At 41.8% G+C, this 19,134-nt stretch overlaps 1 protein-coding gene across 2 annotated transcripts in view; it reads left to right on the forward strand.

Annotated features, from left to right (window-relative positions):
* Positions 1-11,520, forward strand: part of LOC124621873 (Krueppel homolog 2) — a 52,916-nt gene extending 41,396 nt beyond the window's left edge. For both annotated transcript variants that reach the window (XM_047147337.1, XM_047147338.1), the window contains one exon: positions 9,503-11,520. In XM_047147337.1, the coding sequence (XP_047003293.1) occupies positions 9,503-9,728 (226 nt within the window). In that variant the 3' untranslated portion in view covers positions 9,729-11,520. The remainder of the gene's footprint in view (positions 1-9,502) is intronic.
* The last annotated feature ends 7,614 nt before the right edge of the window (positions 11,521-19,134 follow it).

Raw genomic sequence — 19,134 nt, forward strand, 5'->3', positions numbered from 1 at the left:
CTTTAAACACTAGAGGAAAGATGACCTTTATTACCCATTATTATGGCTTGCAGTACTTCAGAAAGGAGTTTGATAAGCATGCAACAGAAGTTTTGATCATTTGCAAGCAAGTTTTAAGCCAAACCTAAAGTCGTTTCTCTTTGCCAACTATTTCTATTCCATGGACAGATTTCTATTTTCAGACCAGTTGAAGGGGAAAAAACCTAGCTTTTAGGGATAGTTTCATGAGTAGGACTAAAAAATATGTTCACTGATGTTACTACCAAATATACATATCTACATCCTGTTAACTGACTCTTTCGACATCATTTTGATGAAAGAATTGCTCGACTTATGTATGTAACATGTAACTAAATAAACTTTGTATGTTGTACCGGTGTCACATCCACAGTGTTCAAAATCTCATTGTCTGGGCCCAGTATGGTTAGTGTCTGGAAGAGGGAATGTCACCACAGAGTGATAGGGAGGTGTTTTGGAAGTTGATAAAGATTGTTATGAAGGTGATACTCCTAAGTTCCTGTTTGTGAGGATGGTTTTGAGGTTCAGTACCTGTTCTGCATGTTATCTTGAATACCTGAACATGGCTTGAAACCCTCCTATGCAAGAGCCTAGTTAACCCACTCTTGTAAGTAGTGCATTGGGAAGATAAGCGGGAGATTCCTATGTAGTTGCTACGGTCTCACCTGCTGCCCTTATAGTGTTAAGAGGTTGGATGATAGTGGAGGTCCAGTCATTTGGCATTCTTTCTCAAGTGTGATGCTGTGAATACTCTGGATTAAAATCTTATATGTGTGTTTCCGTAGCTTTGTGACCATACTTTCTTACTCTGTTGTACAATTATTGCAGGCTTGGATTGTGTAGTCCAGAATACAGAACAAGCTTGTTCAGGAACATTAAAAACAACATTTTTGCAACAACCAACATGAACACTTAACATTGGTGTGATTCACTATGTGAGCCAAAACTCAGTGTATTTTGCTTAAGAATGATGGAAAAATTATCTCTGAGAGTCACCAAAATAAAGTTATATAAAATTCCAAAGTTGTTAAGTCCTTGCTGAAGTCGTCCCATATATTGTTGAATCTTATATACAGTAATGATGGGTAGAATAAAGAACTTAAAGGAACAGAAAACCAAAAGAAATGAAATATTGAACCAAAAACTTTTACAAGCTCAGCCTAGTTGTTAAGGGCACCATAAGCTTCAACCATACAGCCTACCATGCTTATAAGGTTCTCAGCTCTTGAATGCGTAGCTAGCATACCTACATCTGTAATGTGTATTTCATGGTTGTCTGCTGTGTCTCTACAGAAAGTAGTTAGGTAAATGAAGCAATGTTATGTCTGCATCAGAAGTAAGTAATTCAAATAATTATATGTTTTATGTAGAAATAAAAACACTGTTTTTTGACTAGCATGTTTGTCTTTGTTATGCCATCTTTCTTGTCTGCTAATTAAGGAAATTAAAGAAACAAATTCTTACTATAATTTCACATCATCGCTTGACAGTGAACTTATCATTCCATTATTAGCCATAGCTTTAAAGATGCTCTGAAATTAATTTGAAGAATTTTGCAATAAAAACTAGCTGTTTATATACAAAGGGTGTTCAAAAAGTTTTGCACAGGCATATCTAATTTTTTTTGCAGGATGAGAATGAAATTTTTTGTGAACATACTTGGAATATTTAGCTATACATTGATCCTACTCAATGTAGCCTTCATCAGCTGTGACACACCTAGCCCAATGTTCTTTCCATTATGTAAATGCACTTTGGTAAAATTCTAGGGATTGACTTTTAGACCATCACTTGACACTGGAAATAAGGCCTTTCTCACTATCAAATGTTTTACTGCACAGATGGGCCTTCAGACGACCAAAGAGGTAAAAATCATCCTGGATAATGATGCCGTCAAAACACTGTTTCCATTCTTCCTCATCATTTTCATTTCTCCTGTCAATAATGTGCACCCAGTGTGCACAGATTTTGCTCTACCCTAGTGACTGTACCAGTGATACCACACTACCCAATGACAAACGAGTCATTTCAGCAAGCTGTCGTGTTGTCACACATCTGTCGTTTTGGTTGATTTGATGAATGGTTCTATTCACATCACTCACTGCTGTCGATGGTCTACTGTATTGTGGATTGTCCTGTAGAGAGAAATTACCTTCTTTAAACCTCTGCAACCACCGCTGGATACTGCTGCGATCCATTGTGTCCTCTCCATAAACAGGGAGCAACTTCCTGTGAATCAATTTGGCAGAGTCATCTCCGGTCTTGAAGAGGAACTCCATCACCGACCATTGTTGCAACCTGACATCTACTTCACGGTCCATTATGGCTCACCTGTAAATAAAAGAAAATAGTTTTATATCCCATCTTATAGCTAAATGTTCCAAGTATGTTCACAGAAAATTTCATTCTCCTCCTGCAAAAAATAAAAAAAAATTAGAGACGACTGTGCACAACGTTTTGAACGCCATTTGTGCTATGTGTTTAGTTCACATTATGTAATACACCACTGCTTACAAAAGATAGATACCATGTCAAAATTACTTTTAAGTCTGTACACACACAGCTTTCTTGAAAATGAATGTAACAGTTGTTAGTGAAATTCTCTGGACTTAGTGTTAATGCAAGTTAAAGCAAGCACTACCCAAATTATAATCTTTTTAAAATACACCTTCTAGTATAACCTTCTTTTTCGCATAAAAGGTGAACAAGTGAAAGCCATTGCTATAATTCTCGTAGTAACGAGCTGCTGTCAAGAAACTGAAATTAATACACATGTGAAAACTTTTATGGGAACAACCAAAAACTGTTCTCAAGTGCTGCTAGCACAAGCCAATCTGCAATGCGAAATGGAATGTGTTGTACTAGGGTTTGGAATTTGAATACTGGACAGCTTGGCTCTGACAGATCGTTATACTTTAATTTTATATGTTAAGTATTGATACACCAGCACAAAGTGCACCATACACATTTATTCAGCATTCAAAATTTTTCTCTTTGTCCTTAATACATAAACTGATTCTCTTTACTTTTTTCATAAAAGGCACCATATAGGATTGATAGGAATGATAAAGATCCAAAGAAGAGCAGTCAGTGCATTTCATCACAGGTTTGTTTAGTACATGTGAAAGCATCATGAAGACACTCATCCAGTTTCTATGGTATGGGTTAGGTTAAAATTTTGAGAATGTATGCACCTAGAATTCAGCTTATATATAACTTGATCCTACATATATATCACATAAAGACCATGAAAGTCAAATTAGAGAGATTCAGGCTCACAAGGAGGCCTACCAACAATCGTTCTTCCTGCCTACTATTTATGATTGAAACAGAGAAGGAAGGGAAGCGACTGCAGTCCTTCGCCATACAGCATAAGGCAGCTTGCAATGTAGTAAATGTAGATAAGATCAGTGTGATATTCCCGAGTGAGATGCCTATCTTAAATTACGCCAAAGAAGGCAGTTCTATCTTCATAATTTTACTGCCAGACCATCACCAGACACAACATCCCATTGTACTCCACCAGATTGGTGATTTAGTTGAAGTACATTAGATTTTACTTATTAAGGTTTAAGCTTAGGCAATTTCTTTTATGAGATATGTAAAGAACTAGTACAATTGCATAACGGATAGTTCTCATTGGGTTCCTAGCCAACAATTGTTGTGCCATCTACATTGCATCTGTACACTGCATGTCGGTCATAAGGTACACTGTGAACAATAAATTTTACAGAACTGTTTCTTGGGGAGACACCACAAAATAGCTAGACTAGAGCAGTACTTCCTAATGGTGTTCAATGTGTGTAACTGAGCTCTGTTTTGTACCTATGACTGTAGCTACCTTCGGATACTGTACGTCTGATGTTGGAAGGTGCAGAAGTTGAATGCGTGTCAGAGGGTATGGACCTGGATACCCACTAAGGGTCTCTGTGCTCCGGTGCATGCCTGTGCCGCGAGCCTCACCGTGCAAGTGCACCACTCTCCATACCGTATGAAGTCTACAACCAATCGCATTTCCTGCATCATGTATTTAAGCGGCCGTGAAGCGCTATCCCGGCAGTCTGGTACTCACCATAATTCGCGTGTGCATCTCGGCTGTACTGTGTTCCAGTTCCATTTGTTGAGATACATTCTGTTGTTGTGTGGAGTGTTCCTTTGTTGTTCTCGTCTCACCATGTTTATCACCTCAGTTCTTGCTTGCTTGCCTCGTGTTGTGTCCTGGTCGATCGTAGTGTCTGTCATCCCCTACTTATTCGTCTGTCCTGTCTGTTCGTTGCTAGTGATACCTCCAGCAGCTCCCCCGCATGGCGATTTCGCGTCTCCATTCTCTGCCATGCACCGCTTGCCAATCACTCGCGGCTATAACATTGGTAACGAGGTAAAGAGGTTCGGTAACATGGAGGCTAAGTTGGTCTGTCTCCTGTGGAGCAACAGCAGCCCATGCAGCAGCAGCAGCAGCAGCAGCAGCAGCAGCAGTTAGATGTCTTACAGCAATCCCTGCAGTTGCTGACGGACAGTCACGGCATGGGATGCCCTACCACACCAACTCCCGGGTGTCCCATTTTCTGACACTTCCCCATGTCTACCATCGTTTCAGCTCTTTGACACTAAGGAAGACTGGGAAACATACTTGCATCATCTGAAACAACATTTCAGTGTTTCGGGTCATGGCTGTTATTCTTGTCCTGGGCATCACCAGACATGTTCTTTCTTCTCAGCAAGTTGGCACCATTGTCAGACCCCATGGCTCTCTCCTTTAATGAGATATGTACGCTGTTGGTAGAGCACTTGCCCGTGAAAGGCAAGGTCCTGAGTTCGAGTCTCGGTCTGGCACACAGTTTTAATCTGCCAGGAAGTTTCATATCAACGCACACTCCACTGCAGAGTGAAAATCTCATTCTGGAGATATGTACGCTGCTTACTAACTACTATTTCTAGTGATACCATGTTGTAGCATCTCAGCTTGAATTCCACCAGTACCATAAACAGCGCAGTCAGTCATACCACTCTTGGGTCATGGACTTGCAGGGTCTCAGCCGCAAATGCGACTTCACTTGCACCAATCAGCATTGCAAGGCATTGTATGCAGACTCCTCGACTTGCGGTGTCATTCAACTGGCACCTGATCCAGATGTCTGCACGGCTGCATGGAAACTCAGTAACTCTTCGCTGGAAGCCTACTCGTTTGAAATTGCACAAGCGGCGAACGAGTGTCTCATGGCATGACCGCAGGTGGCAGCAGTAGAGTCCTCCCATGGACGCTTCCCTCCCACCGTCTGCATGGTACAGCCCACAGAGAGCATCATCATCGAGACTCCTTGTCCGACAACTCTGTGGCTTCGGAGCTGTCGGTCATCCCTCATCGACAATCACGTCTGTCTTGCCCATAGTACTTTTCTGCCCACTCTCGCACAGACTGTCCCAATCACTGGAAGACGTGCACACTCTGTCAGAAAGACAGCTATCTCCGATCTGTCTGTCACAGCTACTCAACATGCTCCCGCCCCTCACTCACGGGGCATCGGGATACCGTGCACATGCTGCAGTCAGTCGTTCCTCTGGATGCCCCGTTGACACATAAGTTGTTTCTCACACTCCAAATTTTTAATGTGGATGTTTGTTTCCAGGTCGATACGGGGGTCACTGTCTCCTTGCTTAGTCTGGCGACGTAAACGTGCCTGGGTTTCCCGGAGCTGTCTCCCACGTCTCGGCATTTGGTCTCATACAGTGATGGTTCTATCACCCTCCATGGCCAGTTCTCGATCCCGGCCACCTATAAACAAGTTCCCTGGCTCTTGACCCTACTGGTGATTGACCATCCCTCAGCTTCAAACATTTTTGTACTCTATGTTTTCACACTGTTTGGCTTTTCGATTTCTGATGAAGTTAAGGACATTTCCACTGCCGTCCCGTTCCAGGATCTTGACAGTCTGTGCTTGGCATATGCCTCTCTCCTCCAGTCTGACTTAGGGTGTGCTTTGGAATTCCAGGCACATTTTTCTTCGGCCAGATGTTCAGCTGTGGTTCTTCTGGGCTCAACCCATTCCGGTCCAGCAGTCAAGCAGAGCTTGACGATTGGAGGCTGCTGGCATCACTGAGCCTGTGCAAGCGAGTGCTTGGGCGACCCCACTAGTGGTGATCAGGAAACCCAATGGCTCCCTTCGCCTATGTAGGAGTTTTGGAGTTATAATCAATGTACAGTCCCTGGTGGAAACTTATCCCATTCCCAGGCAGGAAGGCCTTCTCACCAAACTTGCACATGGCGAGTACATCTCTAAGTTCGACCTGACAGAGGCTTACCACCAATTACCCTTAGATGAGGAATCCCAGAACATCGTTGTCATCAAAATGTATTTTGGATTATATAAGTACAAGCGCCTTCTATTTAGTATGTCCTCTGCACCAGCCGTTTTCCGGAGATACCTGGAGCATCTTACACAGTCCATCCCGGCTTTTGTCAATTATTTCGATGACATCTTGGTCGCCGGCCATACACGGTATGAGTATTTGCAAAACCTCGGTACCTTATTTCATGCCCTGCAGGCTGCAGGCTTAAGCTTTCGGCTAGAAAAGTGTACTTTCTTTCAACCGGAAGTTGAATACCTGGGACACTGGCTCAGTAAAGGCAGAATTCGTCTATCATATAACAATGTCACGGCCATCAACTCCCTTTCCCACCTCAAGGACAACTCCCTTCCCCGACCCAAGGGTTTATCTAGGGTTTTTTTTTTTTCCGGGAAAGGTTAACTACTACTTAGTTTTTGCCCCAGGCTGCTGACATTGCAAAGCCCCTCAATCACTTGTGTTGCAAGGGGGTGCCATTAAACTGGACTCCTGTCTGTGATCATACTTTTCTCCACTTGAAAACTACGCTCAAGTCTGCCCCTTGCCTGACTCCCTTCTCTCTGGACCGCCCCTTGGTTGTGGCAACCAATGCTTCGGCCTATGGTATTGGGGCAGTCCTGGCTCACAGGAATGATGATGAACAGCCTATTGCATATGTGTCCAAGACACTACCCCAGTACAGAGGAACTATTTTCAGATTGAGAAAGAGGCTCTGCCGATTGTGTTTGCCATTCAAAAGTTTCACATCTACCTGTTTGGGACAATTTTTGTCCTCCTCACTGATTATAAGCCTTTGGTTATGCTATTCGGCACACACACACACACACACACACACACACACACACACACACACACACACACACAGCTCCCAGAGTGAACTGATCAATGTATCCAACCCTAGGTGTTGTTGTTACGCAATTACACTTATATTATCCGATATAAGTCCACCTCTCAACACTCCAACACAGATGCCTTGTCACGTCTGCCCTCGGGCCCTGATCACGAGCTCGACCAGCAGGAAGTCCTCTGCTTTCACATCCTCTGCTTTTACATTGATACAGCCCACCAAGATACACCAGACGTATTTCCTATCACAGCTGCACAGGTCGCCTCTGCTACATGCCAGGACCTCATTCTGTGGCAGGTCCTCCGCTACATGACCTATGATTGGCCCACCTATCTAACTCGCCAGTTGAAAATTGAATTCAGCCCCTGGCAGCACCTCTCACACAGGCTCTCAATTGTGGCAGGTGTCCTTCTGTTGGCCACGCAGGCTGACACTCATTGGGTGATCATCCCACTCGATTTGCGCCACTGCATCCTACACTTGCTACACTGTGGACACTGGGGTATTTCGCATATGAAGGCGTTGGCTCGCCGGTAGGCCAGCCTTTCATAGTCATTTGCGCCCAGGTCCACACCTCACTGGCCCTGGGACCACATCCATCTCGATTTTGTGGGCCTGTTCTTTGGAATTGATGCGGTTCCTCATTGTGGATTCATACTCCAGATACCTGTGTGTGGCATGTATGGCATCCCCCATGACTGATGGCACACTCATGGCCTTGGCTCAGGCTCTCACCATCGAAGGCCTGCCTTGTACCTTGGTCTTCGATAATGGCCCCAATTCATGGCAGCCTCCTGCCACGCATTCTGTGAAGCCAACAGTATCAAACACATCCGCACCCCTCCATTCCATCCATTCTCCAGTGGCACAGCATAACGACTGGGCAGGATGTTTTAACAACAGCTGACAAAAGCAATCGAACCCTCTGCCACCACATCGGCTCTCATCTTATTCTTGAGCACTTATCACACAACACCGATTGATGGTCACAGTCCAGCCGAACTCTTCCGTGGGTGGCAACCACATACTCTCCTCTGTCTGCTGTCGCTGTCGCCTTCTGAGTCCCACTTCCACCCCCTCTCAATGCTACACCCTGGGCATGGCCATGTGGGCCTGCACATATGGGGGCAAGGCTGCTTGGACTCCCGCCACAGTAGTCGCGACCCATGGGCGGCGTGTAATGTTGGTACAGACACAGAAGGGGGTCGAGTGCCACCAGCATAATCAACTCCTTCCTCGTGCCCCTTTGTGGAACCTCATGTCCCCCAACCTCCTGCTCCTTCTGGTGTGCATGAGGCCCTTGAGCTGGCCCCACTGCCGATGGCTGCCGGCTCCCAGCAGGCACACCGGCACTCCTTCCCGCACCCACGAGGATCGGAATTGCCTTGCAATGCCCTGCTCTCCGGTGGATTTTACAGACTGCCCTCCCATCCCAGCACAGGCAGGCGATGACACAGGGTCTTTCTCCGTTCCCTCCTTCCGCCCACCATGGCACCATTAGGTTTCAGGGAGGAGGGGAATCTGGTGCCTTAATTCATGCCATAGGGTGCTCCAGCACACACCTGTGCAAGTGTGTCACTCCGTACCACGTGAAGTCAACGGCCAATCGCATTTCCCACAGTCATGTATTTAGGCGGCTGGCAGTGCTACGTTGGCAGTCTGGTACTCGCCGTGGTTTGCATGTGCATCTTGGTCGTACTGCATTCCAGTTCCATTTGTTGGGATAGGTACTGTCATTATTTGGAGTGTTCCTGCATTTTTGTTGTCCCACCATGTTTATCACCTCAGTTCTTGCGCACTTGCCTCGTGTTGTGGTGTGGTCAGTCGTAGTGTCTGTTGTCTCCTATTTGTTCATCTGCCCTGTGTCTTCGTTGTTAACAGTGCCTCCAGCGGTCCCCCGCCTAGCGGTTTCGCTCACTATTCGATCGTGGCTATAACATTATTGTTTCATTTATGAGTATTTTCCTGAACAACGAACTTTCCTAATCTCATTTAATAATTTTGGGGGGGGGGACTTTACTTAAGATCAAAAATAAAGTGGTTTACAATAGGTTGACTATTGTGAGTTTTAATTTGGATAGGAACACGCTTTTATGTAAAGTTTAATTGAACAGATTAACAAGAAAGTGTGTGTATTTCAATCCTCTTAAAACAATGGAGGTGATGTTATCCTAGTCTGTAGAGACTTTAGTCTGTGTTTTGTTTGTGACTGTTTCTGTTACATATGAGGAAGATTATTTTGATAAGAGGTGATAGCTATATTTATGTCCTGTTATTTATGTTTGCTTCCAGTGGGAAAGCAGGTCTCATCACACCATTTGTTTATTACCATTTCCTGCAATTACGCTACACGTCCCGCCGTAATCGATATACCAGGACAATGTTCTACGAGTTGCGGGTCCTGCTAGAGCACACGGCGAACAAGCCAAGTGTACCTGGATTTGTACGATCTGCCCTACGTACGATTGTCGCCTTTACTCTGAGGCTCGCACCACAGCTACCACCAGGACAGCAGTGAACTTATTGTAATATGTTTGTCAAAAAAGAAAAACTGATGAGAAGGGAAAAAGACAAAAAAAGAAAGACATGGGGGAAATGTCTTCACATTGGTTATTTGAATTATGTAATGTTTGTGGAATAAATATGACACTACTTTTAAGGTTATGGAAAGGTTTTTCTGTTACTAACTTTTCCTCACATGTTGTTGCAATGTGGTGCACTTTTGTGTACAGTTTGGATTCCACATGTGTGTAATGTTCAGGTACACATTTCCAATTTCCAGACAATTTTACACCTATGACTATTAGAGAACGGTTAGGTTACTATAGGAGTTGTGTATGTCCTCTGAGCACATCACGATTGTTTTTAGGGAAGATCATTGTGTGTAATGAATGAATTTTTCATTTGCATAATCAGTGAGTGTGCATTTTGAAAGATAGGCACTTTTTTATCAAATCTAGTTAAAAGAATGAAGTACATAGTACACAGCATGATGATATATTTTTGTATATGTATCCGTTATTGTTGTATTTTTTTTATGGAACTTAAGTTAGGTTAAGGTGGAGAGTAATTCAGCTGTTCTTTTTCCACTCCTGTTAATGTTACAGGTATAATCCAGGTAGTAACAAACATTTGGCTATAATAAATTCAATAAATATTTTCTCTTAAGGAAACATGTCACTTGCAAAATTGAACCTTGCTTCATTCATCTTCATAACCACCTCTATTATTTGATCATTTGTCATATCTGTACATGAGTTTTAGAATTCCGGTGTCTTAGTTGGCTTTTACCCGCTCATTAATCAAGTTGTTCAGTGTGCGTTTACCTTGGCATCACCAGAAGAATCTTTCCCACCCAGGAACTCTTTTGAGCTTCATGAAGATGTGTGTCACAAGATTTTGTTCGTCAGTTGGTTCTTCAAATCATCTGCAGTTAATTACAGACACCTAGGTCAAGTTTCATCACGCACATTTATTTGTCCATTGCTGAACATTTCATATCACTTTCATACTTATCTTGTTATGACTGCACCACCGTATGCTTCTTTTAGTTGACAATAAACTTGTCCAGGTTTCATATTTTGAGCATTCAAAAATCAAATAATATCTCTGGCCTCACAGTTGGTGGGACTTTCTACCACTCATTGCACAGTAGCAACTTGTTTTGAATGGTACTTACACAACAGAGCTAAGATGAGGAAATAATTCGATCTCAGATAGAAGTCCGATATCAGTCTGCGCAACAGGTATGCGCAGTAGGTGACTATTCCTGGATTACCTGTATATTTGCTGTAGATTTTGTTTTGCAGTATTATTTTCTCTTATTAAAAGCATTTATTGTATACTAGTGCAAACAGATAAATGTAAAAAACTTTGTTTAATGTAGGTAACAGTGGATTTTGTTTGTTGAGCATTGTTTCACTTAATTGTGTGCATTTTATGTGACTGATAATCTACAGGATATGATACCAAAAAATATAAAGTTACGAAATCTATCACTGAAATGAAATTAATGAAACATAATGGCAGCTGCTTAGAAAATCATTGTGTGTTCATTACGTCAATCAGAACCAGTTATGACAGTATTATACTGGGAATTGCATGGAATTGTTGTTTCCTGCAACAGAGTTTTTGCTACTATGCAGTTTGTATTACTGTTGCTCATTGGACAATTAATGATATTTCATCACAGGGAATGAGAAACATTTTACAAAACAACTGTTTAAGAAATTTTCATGTTCCACTTTTTATAAAAACACGTTTGTCTTTTGTGCATATGACAGACACTTCAATAAACTGTTTAATTGTAATTTATCTGTCCTTTATTTATTTCTGTTATCTGTTACTGGCATATGCAACTAGTTTCCAAATAGTTTAAATCCTCTACAGGCACAGTTCTAAATTAAATGCTCTGAGGCAGAGCCATCCCAAAATACATATTAAAGTAAATTTATCAATAAAGTATTACAGAATTTAAATTACCGGAATGCATTTCACATGTTCCTCACACATTTAAATGATGTCAGTCAACATTTTTGTAACTGTTGAAATGAGATATGAAGTGACGTTTTGCAAACAAGTAGTAGCTAGTTTTAAGACTGCGCCTTAAAACGCCACTTAACCCTCTATAGCAGACGTTTGGAGGCATAACTTCCTTGGAGTACCGCTCTTACAGACATAACGAAGGCTCTGGTGTTTCAACCTAAGTCTGTCCTAACAACCTGCACAAAATTTTCACATTCCACTGCTTACATAAAAAAGGAATGATCAGAGATGCTGAAATTTCACTGTGGAATTCCTGTCTGTAAATACCTCTATTATGCTTTGATGCATCATTGACATTTAGTATTATTGTTTTGGTAGTGTTTTTTTTCTGCCATTGACTATACTGTCCACCATTTGAATAAGTTTGCAAATGTATCACCAGAGTAACATAAGTATTGTCACCTAACAAGGCTTTCATGAATGATTAGAGGAAAAAGCATGCAAAATACATTCCATGCACAAAATATGTCTCATTACTTTAGTTTCCTTGCCCGCAGACTGAGTTTGCGAGTAATATGCGTTATTAGCAACTTTCTTTTTGTGAGTGTATTATGCATGAGCTTTATTTTCTTGCAAATAACAACAGCACACCATGAGTTCGAAAACAGCACAATATGAAGACGGTGTGTGATTTATCGGGTAAAATTTTGGAACATGCCATTAGGATGAAAGTGAGGGAACTTGGTGCACCTAGATCTGATCTGAACACCAGTCAAGGACAAAAACAGGGTAAATCCAGGCAATTGTATACACACAATTTTAACAGAGCAATGTGCTATGCAGCTGAGTGGTTGTGAAGTGAAAAAATGCATTTTTCTGTTTCACCTCTCATCTGACAAATTGTAGTGACAGTGCCAAATTCAGAATGGTATCACAGACAAATTTTCATGCAAAGTGAAATTGGGGACATTATGTGTCAACTAGATAGTGTTTACCACCTTAATATGAAGACATATAATGAAAATGTATTTTTTTTTTTAAGTACATATTGAGTAAAATAGTGACTGCATTAAATTATGCGGTAAATTCAAGGTTGCTTTAAGGGAGCATGATGAAACAGAAAATTCCAAGACCCCACAATTCTTTTGTGGTCTAGTTGATTTGATGTCAGAATTGGACAGCATGTAGAAGCAGCACACTGAAAAACCGAAAAACCAGGTTTTCTTTGGCATGTCCAAAACAATTCAAAATGAACTGCTGGAAACAATTTATGAGGTATCCCTCAGTCTCATCAGGAGTGAACTATTGAAGACAAATTTCCTTGCAATCGAAGTTGATGTGCCCATTGACTGCACAGATTTGTCACAACTGGTTGTAATAACTCAGTGTGAGATACTGGTAAAAATAAATGAAAGATTAATTTCCTTTGTACAACCAAACAGTCGCACTGCAAATGATGTAACTGCAGTTGTTCCCAGTTAACTAGAGAAAATGAGTGTAAATGAAAAACCTGAAAAACTGATAACTCAGTGTTGTGGCAGGGCTCCTACTGTGAGCAGCCAAGAAAGTGGAGTTCGTCAGAATTAGAGGTGTAAGAAAATGCTCACTTCATTCACTGTTATGCATTTCAGTTAAATTTAATTGCTGAATGTTGTGGCAGGCAATGAGCAAGTGCAGATCATCTCAGCTTCTTGAAAGGAATATCTACCTTTTCCCCCCAGTCTCTTAAATGCACAGCTATTCTTGATAGTGAAGAAATGGATTCCTGCCTGTCCTCAGACCATCGGATGGAATTTCAAATCATGGAGTGTAACCACTGTATACAAATAACGAAAGGAAACTGTTGAGTGTATGGAAAAATTTTTCAGTGATGATACTGATGATTACAGGACATAAACAAGACTGCGGGAGTAAAGGGTTTCCTGCAAGATCATCATCTCCTCTTCTGATTACTTTTTCTAAATAAAGTCATGTGTCATTGTGACATTCTGTTCAACCAACTGCAGCAAAGGAGAATTGATGCAGTGAAAACTGTTGAATATTTATCTCACGTTGAAGCTTCTGTCCAGCATGTTAGGGTCGCACTTGACCATAACAGTTACTGGGAACAGAAAGAACCAACTGTGAAATGGGGATATTTCACAGAATCGAGACTGATGGATGCACGAAACATTTGTGACTGCATCATGACTCAGATTAGCGATTGATTCAGTTTTAATGATCACTTGTCACTTGCACAACTGTTTGGACCATCATTTTCAAAACAAAAAACAAAAAAAACTGAAAGTAACTGTTAATTTGTTTAAATTACAGTCTTCAGACTTACGTCGTGAATCAAATGCATTTTTTAAGCTGAAAGGATTTTATGAAAGCATCAGGTGCTTTGAGCTTGTTGAACTTTCTTTGTGAAAACAATATGGTAAGAGTTTTTCCTGAAAGTACTAAACTTGCGCAGATAATTGTAACCTTCCCAATGACGAGAGACGAGGCCGAATGCTGCTTCTAAATGCTAAAATGAATGAAAACATTTATGCATAATACCATGAATGAAGATAGACTTTGTGTGCCTGCAATGTGTTCTCTCAAAGAAGTAGTATTGAATCAGCCAAATTTCAGTGAAATGGTCATAGACCATTTTGCCACAGAGAAGGGGAGATGAGCTGATTTCATCTATGAACAAATGAATTAAGGTAAGCAAAAGAATATTACTAGGAAATAAAAAGCAATTTGTTTGTTGTAACTATCAGTTTAGCATAGAATTTAAATGCATAGTAAGGGTAGTGACATGTTTAGCCACCTATGTCATATTTTACAAAACATGCATTTCTTAGTTAAATTGTTACATTTTCTGACACTTTAGCACAAGAAACATACAAAAAATGACACATTTTGGGGAGATCTTTACTGCACTGGAAATATCTTCCATGCTGGCTTAGTTATCACAGAGTGACCCACAATTACATTCGCTACACTACAAATATTAGCAACTGGCGATTTATGTTGTGCACTGCAATGGTATCTAACACGGCAATTACTTGGGTTGCTTACGTCAACCAATCACAGCACAAGATCCATGACATCGAGGAAACATCGCTGTTTTGTCACACAAACTCATAAACACCACAGTTTGAGCACACAAAACATTAGAGTGTGAAGTATAGGAATGAAAACACCAAAAACATTAAATTAAGTGTGCAGTGAAGCTAACATACACCACATTAAAGTGTCTCCAAAATGCTCCTTTTAGTACAATTTGTTGTGGTAAACCATCGGGAAATATGACATTGGGGGATAAATAAGCTACGTACGATCTTGAGAATTAGCTTTTGATCTTATTTAGTAGTTGATTATGGAAAGTAAAGAAGATACAGTATGTAAACATTTCACTAGAGTGTCATATTGGCAGTCCCCCCCCCCCCCCCCCCTTTTCCACCCTGAATTCTTGGTTGTGGTTACAGACTGATCTGTAGCGAGATCTAGGTTATTTCCAATCGATTCATGTCGCAGCCTTCCCCAGTACGGAAACAATGAGCCACACCTGCACCTGTAAGTTCCCAATTGGTTCAATAAAAAAATACAGCCTATAAGCTACAGTTCAGACCTGATACACCAGTGTTGGTAGTGGCTTTGCTTTTAACAACAATTAAAGGATGTTCCCTTGAAAAGTCCCCCACTTACATAGTTTTTAAGACGTCTTTGTCCCCACCTATTGCCTCTCTTTCTTGAACAGTGGGAAAACGTTGTGTGCAGTCACGAATCACGGAACACAATGTGGCGATCCGATAGCAAGGTGTGGGTATGAGAAATGCCCGGTGAACATCATCTGTCAGCGTGTGTAGTGCCAACAGTAAAATTCGGAGGTGGCGGTCTAATGGTGTGGTCGTGTTTTTTATGGAGGGGGCTTGCACACTTAGTTGTTTCGCGTGACACTATCACAGCACAGGCCTACATTGATGTTTTAAGCACCCTCTTGCTTCCCACTGTTGAAGAGCAATTCAGGGATGGCAATTGCATCTTTCAACACAATCAAGCACCTGTTCATAATGCACAGCCTGTGGAGGAGTGGTTACATGACAATAACATCCCTGTAATGGTCTGGCCTGCACAGAGTCCTGACCTGAATCCTATAGAACACATTTGGGATGTTTTGGAACGCCGACTTCGTGCCAGGCCTCACCGACCTACATCGATACGTCTCCTCAGTGCAGCACTCCGTGACGAATGGACTGCCATTTGCCAAGAAACCTTCCAGCACCTGATTGAATGTGTGCCTGTGAGAGTGGAAGCTGTCATCAAGGCTAAGGGTGGGCCAACGTCATACTGAATTGCAGCATTATGGATGGAGGATGCCAGGAACTTGTAAGCTATTTTCAGCCAGGTGTCTGGGTACTTTGACCTCATATACATGGGGGGGGGGGGGGGGGGGGAGGTGAGGAATGTATTGGCCTCAAAAATTATACTTAACTGCAACATTGACTGCGGGAATGCAATCAGTTTGGCCGACAGCTTTCAACCAGTCTCATCTTGGCTCCTGTCCCTCTTTTTCTCTTTCTTTTATTTTTTCCCATAGTTAATAAAGGACGTTTGTCAGTAAATGATCACAAATTGATTGAAATGCTGACTGAAGAAAATATAATCGTGCAAGATTTGCTTATATGACTTTGTCCTGAAGTATAAGTCATAAAAAGTTACCTTACCTCTGCAGAGTACCAAGTCTCACTCAACTACAGTACCATTGCAGTGCACAACATAAATTGCCAGTTGCTAATATTTGTAGTGTAGCGAATGTAATTGTGGGTCAGTCTGTGATAACTAAGCCAGCATGGAAGATATTTCCAGTACAACCATCTTCAATTTTGTTGAAATTTGTACAGAACTTGCTTAAGGGACTTGCATGAACCACTGCTGAGTTTCAGCTCCATTTGTAACTTGGTGTAGGTACTGCATGAACCACTGCTGAGTTTCAGCTCCATTTGTAACTTGGTGTAGGTACTGGAGCTATTTCACTAAGACCAGAACTGGAAACATGCCAAAAATCCTCAAAAGTACAGCAAGTCAATATTCCCAACAGGCAGACTAGTTTACACAGCGACATTAGGTTTGCCACCTTGATCATGAAACAAATTTCCCGCATCTGGTTTCGTATACGATTGTAGACACAGCATCACCAGTGTACACTTCAGATTCATTGTGAGTTTTAGCAGCTGCAAGAGTTGCACCAGAGTTATAAGAAATGTGTTTGGGTTCCTGGTTGGATAAAGTAAAGAAGTCTGATAAGTTGCTCAGCGATCTAGCTAATAAAAATTGTTGTGGAAGACCCAGGATGTTAGTCCAGTCATCTGAAAATGTCATCAGAACAGACCACATTCCTTCTAATTAGAGTCCATAATGCAGTAAGTAAGAAAGACACTGCAATGTGTGGAGCAACTGAAACTAAAAATTACAGTGCATTTCTTGGCAAGTTGAGATACATATTCATCTCTACAGTACCTATGTAGTGTTCCAAATTCAACAATTGCCCAATTTGTTCCAATTGTGTGTGATGTCATCTACACAGGACTTGCAGAATAAATACTATTGATGCTATTTAATTATTTTTTATTATTGTTAAAGAGCTGAAAATGTGTCACCAACTTGGAATACTATTAAACCTAATTTAATGTGGCATCGTAGTACAATGTGATTGCTCGAGACTTGACATCCCTTCTTTGCCTGGTATTTGCTCAGCAGTAAGGAACTGTTCCAAGTAGAGATGTCCTTTCTTTTGACTTTTAGCCATTAGTGATTGCATTTCCTACATAAGTTCAATGTTGTATTCTTCTGGCAACTTTCACATTTTCACTACAAAGCTTTGCCTAAGCTGACAATTTAGTTGTCACCCTGAGGATGTTTTATGATTGCCCTTAGAGCATCAGCATCTTTCTCAAGATGCTGAAAAGGATCTCCACTACTTTTTTTCTTCACACTCAGTTTTGATACTGGTTGTTACAAGACTGAACAGTCACTGATTCTGCTTGTCCATGGTGTAGCAAGAGTGGTTCACTTATTGTGCTCCTGTGACTGAAAATTTTCATCTTCTTCATATGCTGCATAATCACCCTGAAAGGGAGGAATGAGATGGTTTCAGCTTGAGCTGAAGCATACCTGATCATAATTTGTAGGAAAAAGATAGAGTGCTACTTACCATAAAGAAGACAAGTTAAGTTGCAGACAGGCACAATTAAAAGATACTTACAAAAGCTTTCAGCCACAGCCTTTATCAGCAAAAGAGAAACAGAGGGACACACCTTCCAACCAACAGTTTCCACCCCCCTCATCCTATCATCTCCTCCTCCCCTTGTCTCGCAGCCTCTTTGTTTGCAACCCCTTGCCAATGCACTCACCTATCTTTCCCCACTCCTCTCTTTTTTGCTCCACCTCCTTGCCCCACAACCACCTCATGCTTTGCATGTAGAAATTCGTCTCTGCACACTCTGCCAGACAGCATTCCTCTGTCCTGCCATCCGTACGCTACTATCCTGACCCCTTCCCCACCCAATCCAGCTGCCATGCCACGTGATAGCTGCATTCTGGCCTGAGCTACTGGTCATGTGTGTGGGATGTGCTTGCTTTTGTGTGTATGTGTGTGTGTGTGTGTGTGTGTGTTGCTGTTGAAGGCTGTGGGCAAAAGCTGTATGTAGGTGTCTTTTAATTGTGTGTGTGTGTGTGTGTGTGTGTGTGTGTGTGTGTGTGTGTGTTGCTGTTGAAGGCTGTGGGCAAAAGCTGTATGTAGGTGTCTTTTAATTGTGCCTGTCTGTAACTTAATGTGTTTTACAGGAAGTGGCAATCTGTCTTTTCCTACATTGTTGGTATTACTAACAAGGGAACCTCCCCATCACACCCCCTTCAGATTTAGTTATAAGTCGGACGGTGGATAGGCTTTGAAAAACTGAACTCAGATCAATTGAGAAAACAGGAAGAAGTTGTGTGGAACTGTGAAAAAATAAGCAAAATATACAAACTGTGTAGTCCATGGGCAAGATAGGCAACATCATGGGTAATGGAAGCTCACGAGCGCTGTGGTCCCGTGGTAGCGTGAGCAGCTGCAGAACGAGAGGTCCTTGGTTCAAGTCTTCCCTCGAGTGAAAACTTTAGTTTCTTTATTTTTGGATTGTTATGATCTGTCCGTTTGTTCATTGACGTCTCTGTTCACTGTAATAAGTTTAGTGTCTGTGTTTTGCGACCGCATCGCAAAACCATGCGATTAGTAGACGAAAGGATGTGCCTCTCCAATAGGAACCGAAAACATTTGATCGCAAGGTCATAGGTCAACCGATTCCTCCACAGGAAAACACATCTGATATGTTCTATACGACACTGGTGACGGCATGTGAGTCACATGACAGGAATATATTGTCGACCCACCCAACTTGTACACTTGGCGAATGGGTAAAAAGATT

Source organism: Schistocerca americana, chromosome 7 (genome assembly GCF_021461395.2).
Source record: "Schistocerca americana isolate TAMUIC-IGC-003095 chromosome 7, iqSchAmer2.1, whole genome shotgun sequence".
Taxonomy (NCBI): Eukaryota; Metazoa; Arthropoda; class Insecta; order Orthoptera; family Acrididae; genus Schistocerca; species Schistocerca americana.